The following is a 15,211-nucleotide window of genomic DNA, read 5'->3' as shown; positions in this document are numbered from 1 at the left end:
ATCAATTTATGGGTTTCTGTAGTAAAAAGTCCAGAATGTCACCAACAACCAAATATAGGTCTCCCTCCAATTAAAGACCCCTCCAATTAAACACCACCTTTCTGTGGTCCCAAATTAACAAATGTCTTTTACCTTTATTATTCTAATTAGAGTTCAAAGCTGCTAAAGACAATGGAAACCCAGGTCCAAAAGTGGTCTTTAATTGAAACCTACAGTATCAATCTGTGTCTAATTTGATCTTGATAAATTATTATTAGTTTTTAATCATGTGACTGTTAATCCCTTTCATGTCACCTACACTTGGTTTACTATCTTATATTTATTTTTGTTCACTTGATCTTGAGAATGCGTCCATGATGGACACGAAACGTCGATCCTTTTTGTCAATAAATTTTGTGTTAAAATAAATTATTTCATCGTTTTAAATGAGTGACTCAATATTATACATTTTTTCGTGGTGAATTGGAACAGAGGAAATATTTAGACTGACCTCATCAATTCCACTCATGAACTCAAAAGCCTTCCGATGAACAACTCCATGACTCGTCAACAGCGCCACCTTCAGGCAGGCTAAATTGTAATGTCGATCTGCAAGCTCTTGGTAAATTCTCTCAACAAACTACGACTTTATGGAGTTGGTTACGAGTTATGTAGGAATTATGCCGAGCAGAGCACCGAGTTAACTACGAGATTATTACGAGCGTAACAAGTTTGTACCGAATTAAATACGAGTTAAGTACGAGCCAACTCGGTGCGCTCGTACTTACTCGTACTCGTTTTTGGGTGCTCGCATCAAACTCGTAGATGACAAAACCGCTGACGAGTATCCAGAGTAGTGTACGAGCTAGGTAGGAGTACCCCGAGTACCTGTCTCTTATACACATCTAGATGTGTATAAGAGACAGGGAATGGCCAATCTTCTTTGATGCTGTCTCTTATACACATCTAAGTTCAGAGCTGCTACGAGTAGGTAAGAGTCCTCTCCGAGCTTTCCGAATCGTCCTACGAGTTTTTGCCGAGTTTGCCGAGTTAGCAACTCGGCATTCTCTTGTAACTCGTATGCTGAAAAAACCCTTAGTGGGAGAGGGGCTTTAGTTGTCGCACAGGCCAGTGTTGAGTAAATGAGGTATAAAATATAGGAGCTCAAAAAATTACCTAAAAATCAAAATTTTTTTTTTTTACTGTAAATCAACAGTTTAATGTCTAATTAATCAGCTCTCTAAGTCCCAACTCTGAAAATTATCAACAAATTGTTTATCCAATTTTAATGAATGACCCCTCATTTTGAAGATTAAATACTCAATTATCTGAAAATACTAATAACAGGAATTTCAATTTTTGCCAGTTTGCTACAACATGCCTCAAATAGGCAATTGTGCCCCTTCTAAATCATGTCCATTTGAAAGTGCATCCAAGTAAACATTAGCATGTGACATCCCATGCAATATTCAAGTAAGAAATCATAACAGAGTGTAACACTCCCCAGATTTTAGCAAGGATCTGTGCCATCACAATTTAGAACACACTGATAGCACCCTTGGTTACAGCCTCTACTCTGAAGTATTCAGAGGAGGTCTGGCCGTAGCAGCAAAATTTAGCAGCACTGTACAGCACATTTAATCGTTGTACCACCCTTGTGGATTTTGTGTTTCCTGCACCGCACATGTTGTAACAATACTTCTAATGAAGGGATGCAGCTTAAAGGTGCATTCTCTTGGGGTGCAGCTTGTCTGTCACTGTGGCATCACACATACTTTCACCATTTGCTTATTATTTTATCAGCATTTAGCAAGGCTTCAATTTACTCGGTTGAAGGCAATGGTGATTTGAGTAAAATATCTTTCATCACTGCCCCTTTAAACCACGAGGTCAATGCCCTTATCAAATATGAAATAATAATAATAATAATAATAATAATAATAATAATAATAATAAGAAATACTTCAATAGTATCAAATGAATATTATAAAGCAATGAGTTCTTTGATAGTTAATCCCATGGCCCCATGGTCTTTAGAACCATTGGCCTCTAATTAGAATATTAAAGACATGGAAGTGGTCTTTAATTGGAGGATCATAAATTAGAGGAATGCCTGTATTTATTAAAATTTACCTGCTCTGTTGCGTCAATAACCAGCAGTCGTTTTGATTGTTGAAGACCAACATCTCTACAGAAATCTTGTAGCTTGGGTAGAATGTCATCAATCTTCAAAAGGTCACCACTAAACAAAACAAATGCCATTTTTTAAAAATAGATTTCTGAAATTTGGTTAATTTTTGTTCCATCAGTTTACATTAATTCTTAATTCTAACAGTTGTATGTATATTCAGGGGTCCCAAGTTTCCCGCCCGTTGCAGGAGTCCACAGGAAATCAGAACAGTGACCCACATGACATTCCCGCAAGCAAGAATCTCCCATTAAAAAAGCTCATCTTCCATATATTCATAATATTTGCATGTTTTTACTATTTTATTATCAATTCTCTAACAAAAAACAGTGCAAATGGGTATCACTAATGCCAGTAAAATAAAGTTGGATGTGTTAAGAAAGCTTGTTGGGCCAGATCTCCCGGAAAATGATTTCTTCCAACTTGAGACCCCTGTATTTTTTCTTACCTATTCTCCTCATGCCTTGTGACAGAATCCAAAAGATTCTTAAGTTGTGTAGAAAATGTCTGTTTATCTACATTAAAATCAGAGAGACTTGAGCACCTTGTGAAAACAAAGAGTAACTAGAATTAAAAAAGTAAAATAGGAACATTTTCTCTATGATTAAACATATATTATAATTAATAATATAAATAAGTGTATCAAATTATACAGCTCAAAAACAAAAAGAAACTTTTACACGAATTGCAAACACATACACACTCATGATAAAAGGAAAAATAGACCAAAATTTAATTTCAAAACAGAGATAAAGTTAACAAGATTAACTAAATAAAATTAATAATAGTACAGTATCACAAAAACAACTAATAACCATTCAATAATAGTAAAGATGGATAATGTAACAACAGTATAATCAAGATTGAATTCATAGTTTCCAGTGAATTTTACCAAAGAGTATAGAATTTCAAGAGGTCTGACTGTCTTGATTATACATGGCAATGAAACAAAAAACAAAGTACTACCACAAAATAGGGGGCGCCCTATTAGAATTTGAATAGCGTTCAAAATTTGAACAGGCGTTCTTCACTAGCAGTGCACATTCAATACTAACTATTTTTACGTTCTTTTGAAAAACACACTCTAAGTTGTGGCTGTAGTACGGTACTTTTTGAGATAAGATTGTGTTCATCACTGTCAATCATCGATCCAAATCCAGATAATATTTACATTCACAATGCTCTACTAGCCTGACAAAGACGTGCGTGACTATCTCTACTAGCCTGACAAAGACGTGCGTGACTAGCTCTACTAGCCTGACAAAGACGTGCGTGACTAGCTCTACTAGCCTGACAAAGACGTGCGTGACTAGCTCTACTAGCCTGACAAAGACGTGCGTGACTAGCTCTACTAGCCTGACAAAGACGTGCGTGACTAGCTCTACTAGCCTGACAAAGACGTGCGTGACTAGCTCTACTAGCCTGACAAAGACGTGCGTGACTAGCTCTACTAGCCTGACAAAGACGTGCGTGACTAGCTCTACTAGCCTGACAAAGACGTGCGTGACTAGCTCTACTAGCCTGACAAAGACGTGTGTGACTAGCTCTACTAGCCTGACAAAGACGTGTGTGACTAGCCTAAATTCATATGCGCATTAAATTTACCTTAATGAGTTAAGTAACGATTGCAAAGATTCTTGGTACACAACTTTGGTAGGTTTCTTCCAATCAGTCAGTTTAATTATGTTATTAATAATTGTGACATCTAAACCATTTACAGCCATCTTTGTTAGGAGAACAGCCAGCTAGAAAACAAGACATTGAATAATGAAAGCACAACTACAATTTCTATTGAGCATTTAAAATGTGGATTATGAAAAAACACAGAACCATTACATTAATACACTCTAACTTTATTATGGTTGACATAGCCTTAAAAAGTCATGTTGATAACATTGACAAAAGCTCGCATTAACTTTTTATCAACACTGATGGTTTATTATGGATAAATTCCGATTCAGTTGATTGCAAACAAGTCAGTTAAACCAAGTATTTAAATCACTATCATTATTGTTGTTATTATTAATCATCTTATTAATTTATCATATTAATATTAAATAAGCTTTACCTTGTCTACATCTCCAGCTGATAAATCATATTCCAGTGCATACTCAACTTCCATGTCCTGTTAAAAAAAAAACATATATGGATATTAGGAATCACCATAATGAACCATGATAGCTTATATATGTATCACATAAGAAACCATATAAGGAAATTCCAAAAATATGAATTTGGTGAATATACAAAAAAATTATATAGAAGAAAAGATACCTTATCAGAATTAACAAGCATTTGAATCGAAGAATCTTGTACACTGGTGATATGTTTCAAGTACTGTTTCATCAATTGCTGTTGTTCCTCTAAGTCTCCTGCTACTGGCCCTTTCTTTTTACCCCCTTGCTGCTGGATAGATTTCACCCCCCGCCTGATAATATTCTCCCTACATTCTACATCAAGCTGTAAGGGGAGTGAAAGAAAATGAGTAGAAGGCAACAGGTTGTTTGGAAATTTCAAATTTAAGGCTGTTGAGAAAATTAGCTTCACAGATTCTCTTTTAGCAGTGCACAAGCTGTTAAAAATGTAAGGGATCACTACAGACAGTTATATAAAAATATCTAGAGTGCTATAAAAAATATATAATTATTATTATTACTAATGTAATGATATTATATTATTATAATTTATTAGAACATCCATATTATAGTATAACAGTGTAAAACGATAAATACCTTTTCTAGACTCTGCTTGGAAAATACAATATTGCGAATAATACTGACGACTTCTTTGGTTGACACTCGACTGAAATACTCCTTGCAGGCTTCAAAGCGTTTCAGCCAATCAGCCATGCTCTGTGGGGCCTCTTTGATGCCTTGATCTCCCTCCCAAAACAGCTTCAAAATATGTGCAGAAAATATGGCTTCAGGATCGAGAAAACCTCCACCCTGAAATAAAAATGATAAATAACCATATTAGTACATGCAATTATTATTAATAGCAGCCGATAGTAATAAAAAATTTTTCCCCTAATATTACACATAGTTTCAATAATTGTAAACTACTAACTACTAAAGACTCTTTTATAATTGGCTTGGAAAGAAATTTGAGTTAGCTGTTCACCAAGTTGACAAGTTCACGTCTTAATTATTTCAGATCCACATTCATGTCTGAGTCAAGGGCAGATCCCAAATTATTGAAACTAGGGGGCACCAATTTCATATAATCATAGATGGATTATCGTAACACAGATAAATAAGTATCCAATAATAGTATGAATCATGTTCAATGTACACTGTAGTTGTAAACTTTTGTACATTTATGCCAGTTTGTACTTTATTCTGTTAAAAAATAAAAGAGAGCAGTGGCAAAACTGGGCAGAGACGTTCCCCCTCCCCACCCCCTTTTCCCTTCCCTGAATTAGCCCCTGTGGGTGCATGTTGAAAAAGAAATTTCCAAAGCTTTTAATTATTTTACTTCAAAGACTGTAATGAAGTGGATATATTCAAATTTTACAAAACATGCATGCTTACTGGTTTTGGGATCTTGGATGCATTTTTGGCAAACACATGGACGTTGGAAGAGTTGAGTGTTGGCTGGATCACCTCCATTGGATCTGCTTCACCGTCAGTAAGAGCTTTGTAATCCAGACCTAATCAAAAAATATATGGTCTTGCTATAATTCATGCAGACTTGCTGGGCAAGCAAATTATGTAGCTTTATTAAACAAATATTCAGTAATGCATTCTTTGGAGAGATATCTTCTACCTCACATACGTAATAAAAAGAAAATGAGGTAAATAGCATGGTGACTGTTTCTAATATTTAACACGCTATCATAAACAGGTTACTAAAACAATAAAAACCTTAAACATTAATACTCTTTTATTGTATATCCTGTAAAGCACGAAGTATACATACAAGACGTTCAAAGTATGTTCTAATTATGAAAACTTGTTTTGTATATATTAATAATAATATTAATAATTGCAAGGTGAAAAATGGGAAAAATATATTACTTAAAAACTGGAATAATTTTTAATAAGCTTCAACGATATTGAAGGGGATTTCCTTTTCAGTTAGGAAAAATCCCGAATGGCAAGAATCAACTTAAAATTCTGTGATAGAGATAGAGAGAGATCAACAAAATGCCCCCAAAATAAAAGCAAGAAAATCAGTATAGAAACATGGCAAAACATACCAAAGGCTGCCGACTTAAGCTTCTTCAGGAGTTTCAACTGAGTATCAGGGTTGAGGCCATCGCCTTCCTGAACACCACAGCTATTGAGTAAGGTAAAATAATAGAGCAGCCTAGAATGATCTCGACCATCTAACGTAGGGTATACAGAGCTGATAAGCCTGGCATGGAAGTCATTGGGTTTGGAAAGCAGTGGGCCTAGGATTTCCTTGCTTTTGATTTTCTCCTCAACTTCTTCTGTTGATAGCCTGGAATATATCAGTCAATCATTATGTATTTGTGTTCATTAAAAACTCTTGGACTTTTATATAGTCTATGTCAAATATTTTTTTGGGGTAGGCAATATTTTTCTCCAAAATAAACATATCTAATATATTTTAAAAACTGCTCATTATATTGTACTAGTGTCAAAAACACATTAATTACAACACTTGATAATATGTGTTGTGAAAAGTATTGTTTTTTACATACAGTAATTGTTTGCTTTAGTCAATTAAGTTAAACAATCATAGGGTGAGAGGGTCCATGTATTTATACCTACCCACTATCAGTGAAAAGGAATTCCAGGTATGTACAATGCAGCTCCCATAATGACACCTGGTACCTGTGAGCTAGTGACACTGCTATATTATACACCTCTTCATCAAGTGTCCTACAGAAATACAAACCACTAAGTAAAATACATATGTAATGTAACATACAGTAAGATATAGTGTTACCTAAATCAAAGTTGCATGCACATGTTATGATAGATTAGAAAAAAAATAAGAATATTTTTGGACTAAATAAGAACAAACATTAAATGTTTATGAGCTCACATGACAAGGCCTAGTATTGTTTCTTGTTTGTATTCATCATCTGAACTGAATCTAGAAACATCAACACCTGCAAAGTAAACAGTTGATCAATTTAGTTAATTGATCATGTCACAGCTCCATGTGATTAGATGGAAAGGGAGTCTTAGAAATATTAATCTGTGAGGTGAAACAGATAACACCTGCAGAATTGGAAGACAGCTAGATATGTAGGTAGGACTTAAGTTTGCACACCTTCTTAGGAAAGCTGAGAACTGAAGAAAAAAAAGGAATCTCCCATGACAGTAACACTATAGGACAGCAAGGCAGGGCATGCCATCATCATTATTTCAAACATTTTACCATTATTGAATTTTATCAATTGTAAATATAATTGTCCATATAAATAAAATGTGTAGCTGTTTTACTCAGCTAAAGAACAATATAAGAAATGACAAATTCCAGCACTTTAAAGACTAACTAAAAATTTATTATCTCTGGCTTTCGTCAACACTGTGAACTTCATCAGGAGACTGTACAAACGGGATAAGTAACATCTATAATATACATCAAAGATAATGAGGGGAGGTACTGACCATATAGGGTGTAAATATAACATTATTAACGGCTTGCAATTATTAAAATATGCTCACCTTTTCCAAGACTCCGAAGCATCTCTGCCTGCACAACATCAGCTAACAGCTTCAAAAACCAGTCTAACTGCTCATACAGATTTTTAGCTTCCTCCCCTTGTAAGCGATTACCTTCACTCACCTCCAAGATCAGATCTGAAGGAGATTTAGTGAAGACATCAGCTAGGCCAGCTTCATTACAAGGATGCTGGTGGCTGTAGATTTGAAGGGCATAGAAGTAGGCACCAAGCTGCAGGGAGATGACTGAATGTGGAAGGCTGCGCAGACACTTATGTGCATCAGTGGCCTAGAGGACGGCAAGAAAGAAGTTATTAACAATTATTAATCTGTTAGAAATATGACATAAATAATTAATTTGTTGACCAATAAACTATTAGAGCAGAAATACTAGGTCTCTTATGTTAGGAGGATTCGGTACAAAGAAACCAGTGTGTTTCTTGAATACAAAATAAGGTCTATGAAACATATACTATTAAAAATATTCTGTAAATTACAAATGGTTTCAGTTTACCTTTGGAAGTGATAGTAGATAGCTTAGGGCAAGTGTTGCATCCACTGGCAACCATTCTGAACAAAGCTGAAGGAGTACTGAAATTCATAAAATTTTAAAAATGCAGTTTTATCCATTCATTGTCATAGTCAAACCATAGTCACCATCACAACTACAGTCACCACCTCTGCCACCACCAGATACAGATAAGTCAATTATAAAAACAATAAATAATCAATTTACATCATCATCACCTTACCATAAACATCATTAATTATTCCAAATATCACTATCAATAACAATAACACCATCAATATCATCCCCATTATCATCACCAACATCACATACTCCCCCAAATTATCATCATGGAAAATACCATCATTATTTCCATCACCATCATCCCTATAACCCTCATCATCAGCCCTTTACTATCTTCTCCATCATCATCATCTTGATCACAATTATCAACATCACCAATCAGCATCATCCTCACCATCATTTCTACCACCACCATCCTCATCCTCACCACCATCCCTACCACCACAACCATCCTCATCCTTATCCTCATTAACATCATTGCTACTACCATCACCATCATCATCATCGTCATCAATCAACAATCATCATCCCTGTTAAAATCATCCCTATAAGAATCATCTTTATCATCAACACTCTATCACCACGATCCTCAATACAAATTACAGTCGTCCACATCACCAATCAAAATAATTCTCATCGCCATCATTCTCCTCACTATCTAAACTTTAGATCGCGTCACATTTCACGTGTAAATTTCACAAAAAAGTTATTATCACCGTGACTATCAGGTAGAGTTAGCATCTGACCATCAGACATCAAGCTGGCACGCAGCATCGACTGCTGCAAAAACCTAGGGTAGGCATCACCAGATGATGTCACAAACCGATCATACTGCATTGATGTCTGAAGAAATATCAACAATTTAAAGCAATAGTCTTTATAAATGAGAACAGCTATTTTTCTTGTTGAGCCAATACATTTCCTTAACATTAACCTGTTTTAGCTACTGCAGTGCTATACCTTAAGAAAATAAAAAAGTAGCAGTTGCTGAAACTGTGTTTCCTTTTATTCTATGGAACCAGATGGAGTTCTTTAAGAGATGAGAATGGTGCAATTATTTAACTGTATACAGGTTGTAGGTACATACCTAATGTACATTGTCAAGTTATAATACTTACAGTATACTATTAAAGATGTACAAGTTACATAATATAATTCATATATTGTATTTTGTATAGGTGTATGTTCATTGTATTTAATTATACGGTTCCAGGGATGGTCAATAAAAAATAAAGAAATACATCATAGTCTTACCTTGTCCAGCAATGCACCTGATATGACATCCTCATAGAATGGATGACACCCTTGTTGCTCCATAGCTTGGTTGCCATGGCGATCACTATCACTGGATACACTACTCTGTTGATGCATGAGCGGTCGTATCCAACCTTTGACACTCCCCCAGGACATGCCGCTGACACTGGACAGAAGGGATTTGGCCAATCCTGCTGAGTCATTCTTCCAGAAGATAGAAAATTAAAACAAATTAAAGATTGAATTACACAATTCTGTAATGATGTAGGCAGTGAATTATACTTACCTAGATTTTTTTTTAAAAGTCAATTCTCTATAAAGTAAGAACACCCCTCATGAATATATGGAATAGTCTGACCTACAAAAACTACACTGCACAAAACACACATACAGGATACAGAAACCTGGGATTGGAAGGCAAACACCTCATTCATAAAGCTACAAAATGATTACACACGCTCAATGATTAGGCCTACCTGTGTGTCCATGGTAACATCTTCTTCACTTTCTCCTCCTTGATCTTCAGCAAGATTTCCAAGACGTTGATATAAGATCTATAAAATGAATAAAACAATGTTATTCGAATGATGATGACAGCCAATCAAATGATAGAAGGATTAGGAGTTTCAAACGGTTTATGTAAATATAAGCATGCTCATATAAATAAGATTCCTGCGGTTTTTCAAAAAGAAAAATTTAAAAATAACAATCTACTACAGTAAATTATTATATTACTATTATACTTAATAGCAATAATGTTTACCTGTGTTTCAAGCTGTGTTTTGGACAGAAGTATATCTAAGAGGTTGTCTGGATCACAGTGGCTAACAGCAAATGCCAATAGGCCAGATCTATTGGTGGAGAAAGAAGTTAATGTAGTATGTAAAGGCATTTTGCTTTAAGTTTTTTGTATTGATCATCATAGACATGGCCACTATTATTCACACAATTTGTTCAACATCTGTCATTGACATCCATCACTAACATTCATCGCACATATTTTGATCAACATTATGAACTTCTTTATTGTCATCATCATTCTCATCACCGTCATCTTTACTGTTATGTCATCCAAACACCAAATCACATAATCACTATCAAAATGACCAACCAATAATCATTACAAATGTTTTTTAATCATGAACAAACCTATCATTAGCTCTTTCATTTTATCACTAGATAAATATTGATTATTTAGTACTTCCACAAAGTTATGTTATCGATTCTTTAGTACATTCACAAAGTTATGTTATCGATTCTTTAGTACTTCCACAAAGTTGTGTCATCGATTCTCTAGAATTTTCACAAAGTTATGTTAAGATCTTTATTCATTGCCACATGTGAACCTGAACTGTCAAGACCAAATCTTTCAACTCACTTTGCTTCAAGTTCTTTGAAGTCTGGTGCTTCTCCAAGTTGCCTACAGACAGGCCATATAGCGCTGTAGTTATCAGCCACCAATTCACTGCATACCTGGTAGGCAAGTTTGTAATCGTTTACCTGGTAAATGAAAAGAAATGAGACAATAAAACCTGCATGGAAGATAACAAATTCTATTGCATGGCAGAGTCACCAAATGACAAACAGAACATTTCAGGTTGGTATCCAAAAATGTGAATAGTATGTTATTTTCAAACGATTTTGGTAACTCACCTTCATAGCTTTTTTTGTGATTAAGCTGAACACCTTTCCTTTCCTTTCCATTTCATTTCCACCACAAATTCGAAGCAATTTAGCTAATTTAGTTAACTACAAAAAAAGGAACAACATATTGTTAGCTAAAATTAATATGATGCAGCATTATGATAAATTAACTAATTGTTGATTTTGGTAGTTCTAAAATTCATTTTTATATTCAGTTTTTTTATTATTTTCAATGTTTTTTTGTTGTAAATCCGATAACAATTGTTAAAATATTCTATTCATTTTTTGACATTATGTATTTTTTATTCAATTATTATTGTGCAATAACATAACTTAAATTAAATAATAATAATAATAGAACCAATAATTCTAACTTACCAATTACGAATAACGTAACTTAATAATAATCAATAATTTTAATAATAATGTGAATTGAATTGTATTTTTCCTATCTTAATTGTGTAGTATAAGCAATTTTAACTTATCTTATTTTTCTTAATATCTTCTCAATTTTAACTGATTGTAATGTTTTATTGGCCATTGTAGTTTAAGTAATATATGTCCCTATCTATTTTTATATTTATTTTTTAATTGATTGTTTATCTTGTTTTAGTGTAGTTATAATGTGAAGCACCTTTGAACATGATTACTTAATGAAAAGGGCGCTATAAAAATGTGGTAAATAAATAAATAAATAAAAGCAATTAAGTTGACTGAGAGAAATGGTTGAATCTTTGCTTGAATACATCTAAATGCGTAAAAATACTGGAACTTTCAATTCCATAGCATTTATAATTAAATAAGTGTAAAAGATTTCTCTGCCTGCCATAATTAGTATTTCATACTACATGTGGTCATACAAAAAGGTTTCCGTATTTTTTTATAACTAAGTGAAGGATTGATGATTAACTTTTTTGGTCTTAGCCCTTTACCAATATAAAGTAGCATCTTGCCTTATTAGCATCGAAATTCATATTTCATTATTTCAAATTAAAACTGTTACTATCACCATTATTACATTATATTATTCTTGCTCGTATTTACAACAAAATTAATGACATAAAAAATAAAATGAGAAAAGAATATTTACCTTTCGCAGATCCTTGTAAGCATTAGGTGATGATTCCAATGCTTCTGCAACTAGTTCCAAACGATCTTCACATAGTCGCACTGAGAAAAATAAATTTTTTTAGAATGATGAATCACGTCAATTGACTTTCTTTCATTAGTCTTTCTCTAGAGAGTATTTTTATCATCAGTCAAGAAGGGTTACCGATAATTCCTCCACTATTCGCTAAATGTTGTAAGCCTGATTAAACACCAATCATAAACCCCTCCCTTTGGGCTACTATTGTGGGAGGCATGTGTAAACACCTATCAGTCACATTATAGCCTCTCCCTATTAGTTAGTATTATAGGAGGTGTGTTAAAGACCAGTTAATCACAATGTATTCTTTCCCTACTGGCTTACCTTGCAAGGGGAGTACTGAGACCTTGAAATCATCGAGTAGAGCAAGTGATGCCACAAGGTCCAGTTCCTGCTGTATGACGTCAGGTATGTCCTTCATTATCTGCAAGCATGATCTGTAAATTAAATAAATCAGCAATGACGTTGCTAGTCCATGAGTTAGATACCTATACTTTGTACGACAAATCAAACTTCATTTCCCGTAAACGATAGACGACACAACACCGCCCGCTTATTGTCGGTGGGAGTCTGAACAGATCATCATAGAAAACAATCCGTTGCGCATGCGTCGTTGCATTTCATTTGACATAGAATCATGTCGGCCGATGAACGTCGGGTGCAGTGCCTGGTTTTAGATAACCCACTGTATGCAAAACATCAAAACTGTCTTCACAAACAATTATGTAAGTTAATGCTTATTCAAATTAAATATGGCAATTTGGGATGGATGGTCCACAAGTTTCATGGTAAGTTTGGCAAAAATGGTAACTTTGTATAGGCCTGAAATCTGTTCAATTATGTATATACAGTTAAACTTTAAAGCCAAATTGTGGTGTTTTCCATTAATTAACGATCTGTAAGTTGAGTTTTATCTAACTCGAACAATTTTTCAATGCCATTTTGGATTCAACTGTATTTACAAAATAGACTATATTTAGTTGTCATACCAATTTCTGTGGAAGTAAAAACATACAGTAGTGGAGTGGTATATATTAGCATAATGCTGGGTACTAACTGAGTCATATTTTCTCCATGGTCATACGACAAACTGCCACAGTGAGTGATATTTATTAAAAGGCAGAGGTATGCACTTATGCAGTGACAGTTCTAGTTACACAGCTGATTTTCATCAGTCAGAACTATAAATCATGTATATTATGATCATTAACATTGATTCAATTACTACCTTGCCAGACCCATTGACGGGTCCATGAGATTAGCGGATGAGTTGAAGTACTCTCTGGCAGCCTCTACAGTCAGACTGGAGGACCTTTCATAGCCAATTCTTCCCCTGCTCTCAGGTCCCTCCTTGGCTGGACTGAGGACTTCTTCTGCTAGCCTAATGGTTGGTAAATGGTTTGAACCCAGAAGACCTTGCACATAAATCTGATGATGATGATATGATAGATTAGAAATATGTGACTTCGATTATACATACAATGATGGATACATCAGGATCATAATGATAAACAACAATCATGATTATGATTGTGATAGTCATAATATTGATTTTGACAATATACATTAAGGAGTTAACTAAGTTTCAAGTCAAATCAAAAGAATCAGCAGTGATGTTATTAGCCTATGTGAGAGATACTTACTGTACCTGGATAAACCGAAAAATGCCAGTTTCCTTGGAAACTTACCCCTCAAGATTAAAAGAAAATAATGAAATCACCCTAGCTCGCCTGTATAAGCCCTATGTTAATGAAAAGCTTCCTCGTTTATGTATAGATGGGATTTATCGGTTTATCCATGAAGTGTTCACGAAACAGACTGATCATTTTTGTTTTGTAACAAAACATTTCAATGAGCTAATTGTGAAGAACAAATTTTAGGATTTGAAAATGATACTAATAATAATAACAATGATTGTGATACAAATCGAATTTCTTACTTCATGGCATGTCTCCTGCTTAATGCAGCTGTATACATTTCTCTGTAGATTCAGAAGATCTTCCAACAACTGATGCCACTCCTTCTGGTCAGGTAAAACTTTTCTGTTAAAAGGTAATTCCATAAAAAATTACTGATAGTATCCATAAAATCTCAATACAGAACTAATTGATGGCCTAAAAATTATCATAAACACCAAAAAACCACATAATAAACATGAAAAAAGTGATGACTTGAAATACGAATAACATACAGATTATGATAAGACCTAGCAAATATTGGCATGTTGAGTTTTCAAAGCAATTCAGATTTAGGGTACAATTTTAATTGCATTAAAATCAAATAAAATAAAATAAAATTTATTTATTTTTATTAGTAATAATAAATATAGACTTTTTTCAATTAGGATGAATGTGTAAAAAGAGAAACATATAATTCAATGTCTTAAATTGTGCTATAATTGGTTAAAAATCATGTGACAGATGGCAGCAGACTATAATTCCATCAGCTTCTACAAACTGGAATGCTGTCGTACCTTTTAGCAGCTTGTCGTGTCAAGCGTATCATAATTTTCGTAGCCTCTTCTTCATCTTGTTCAGTTTCCTTTAAAAATCTCAGAGTCTTCTCAATCTGATGTCGCTGAAGAAGCTCTTGGGCCTGGAGATGCGTATCAAGTTTATCAACAGCCCCAGTTTCACCTTTAGCTTTTTTCCGTGAACTAATAAAAAAAATATTTATGCAGATAAAAGTGAGTCTTGAATTGAAGGTTTGCATAGCAAATTGACAATAATAATTAATTATGTGTTTTCGGTCCACCATGTGGCATATAC

At 34.3% G+C, this 15,211-nt stretch overlaps 1 protein-coding gene across 1 annotated transcript in view; it reads right to left on the bottom strand.

The window, feature by feature from the left end:
- The window catches only part of LOC117110258 (neuroblastoma-amplified sequence-like), a 38,578-nt gene that overhangs the window by 1,924 nt on the left and 21,443 nt on the right, over positions 1 to 15,211 (bottom strand). Inside the window, exons 30-53 of the mRNA XM_033252892.1 lie at positions 14,917 to 15,099; positions 14,383 to 14,485; positions 13,672 to 13,871; positions 12,768 to 12,880; positions 12,387 to 12,466; positions 11,306 to 11,401; positions 11,031 to 11,152; positions 10,416 to 10,503; positions 10,129 to 10,206; positions 9,653 to 9,856; positions 9,115 to 9,241; positions 8,321 to 8,397; positions 7,810 to 8,095; positions 7,181 to 7,247; positions 6,904 to 7,014; positions 6,366 to 6,610; positions 5,698 to 5,816; positions 4,900 to 5,112; positions 4,442 to 4,627; positions 4,236 to 4,292; positions 3,773 to 3,912; positions 2,616 to 2,711; positions 2,113 to 2,221; positions 491 to 619 (exon numbers count right to left, since the gene is read on the bottom strand). Of these exons, the coding sequence (XP_033108783.1) occupies positions 491 to 619; positions 2,113 to 2,221; positions 2,616 to 2,711; positions 3,773 to 3,912; positions 4,236 to 4,292; positions 4,442 to 4,627; positions 4,900 to 5,112; positions 5,698 to 5,816; positions 6,366 to 6,610; positions 6,904 to 7,014; positions 7,181 to 7,247; positions 7,810 to 8,095; positions 8,321 to 8,397; positions 9,115 to 9,241; positions 9,653 to 9,856; positions 10,129 to 10,206; positions 10,416 to 10,503; positions 11,031 to 11,152; positions 11,306 to 11,401; positions 12,387 to 12,466; positions 12,768 to 12,880; positions 13,672 to 13,871; positions 14,383 to 14,485; positions 14,917 to 15,099 (3,229 nt within the window). The remainder of the gene's footprint in view (positions 1 to 490; positions 620 to 2,112; positions 2,222 to 2,615; positions 2,712 to 3,772; positions 3,913 to 4,235; positions 4,293 to 4,441; positions 4,628 to 4,899; positions 5,113 to 5,697; positions 5,817 to 6,365; positions 6,611 to 6,903; positions 7,015 to 7,180; positions 7,248 to 7,809; positions 8,096 to 8,320; positions 8,398 to 9,114; positions 9,242 to 9,652; positions 9,857 to 10,128; positions 10,207 to 10,415; positions 10,504 to 11,030; positions 11,153 to 11,305; positions 11,402 to 12,386; positions 12,467 to 12,767; positions 12,881 to 13,671; positions 13,872 to 14,382; positions 14,486 to 14,916; positions 15,100 to 15,211) is intronic.

The sequence above is a fragment of the Anneissia japonica genome, unplaced genomic scaffold (assembly GCF_011630105.1).
Source record: "Anneissia japonica isolate Jap-2015-1 unplaced genomic scaffold, ASM1163010v1 scaffold673_len1821605_cov196, whole genome shotgun sequence".
Lineage (NCBI taxonomy): Eukaryota > Metazoa > Echinodermata > Crinoidea > Comatulida > Comatulidae > Anneissia > Anneissia japonica.
This window is presented reverse-complemented; position numbering and strand designations above follow the sequence as displayed.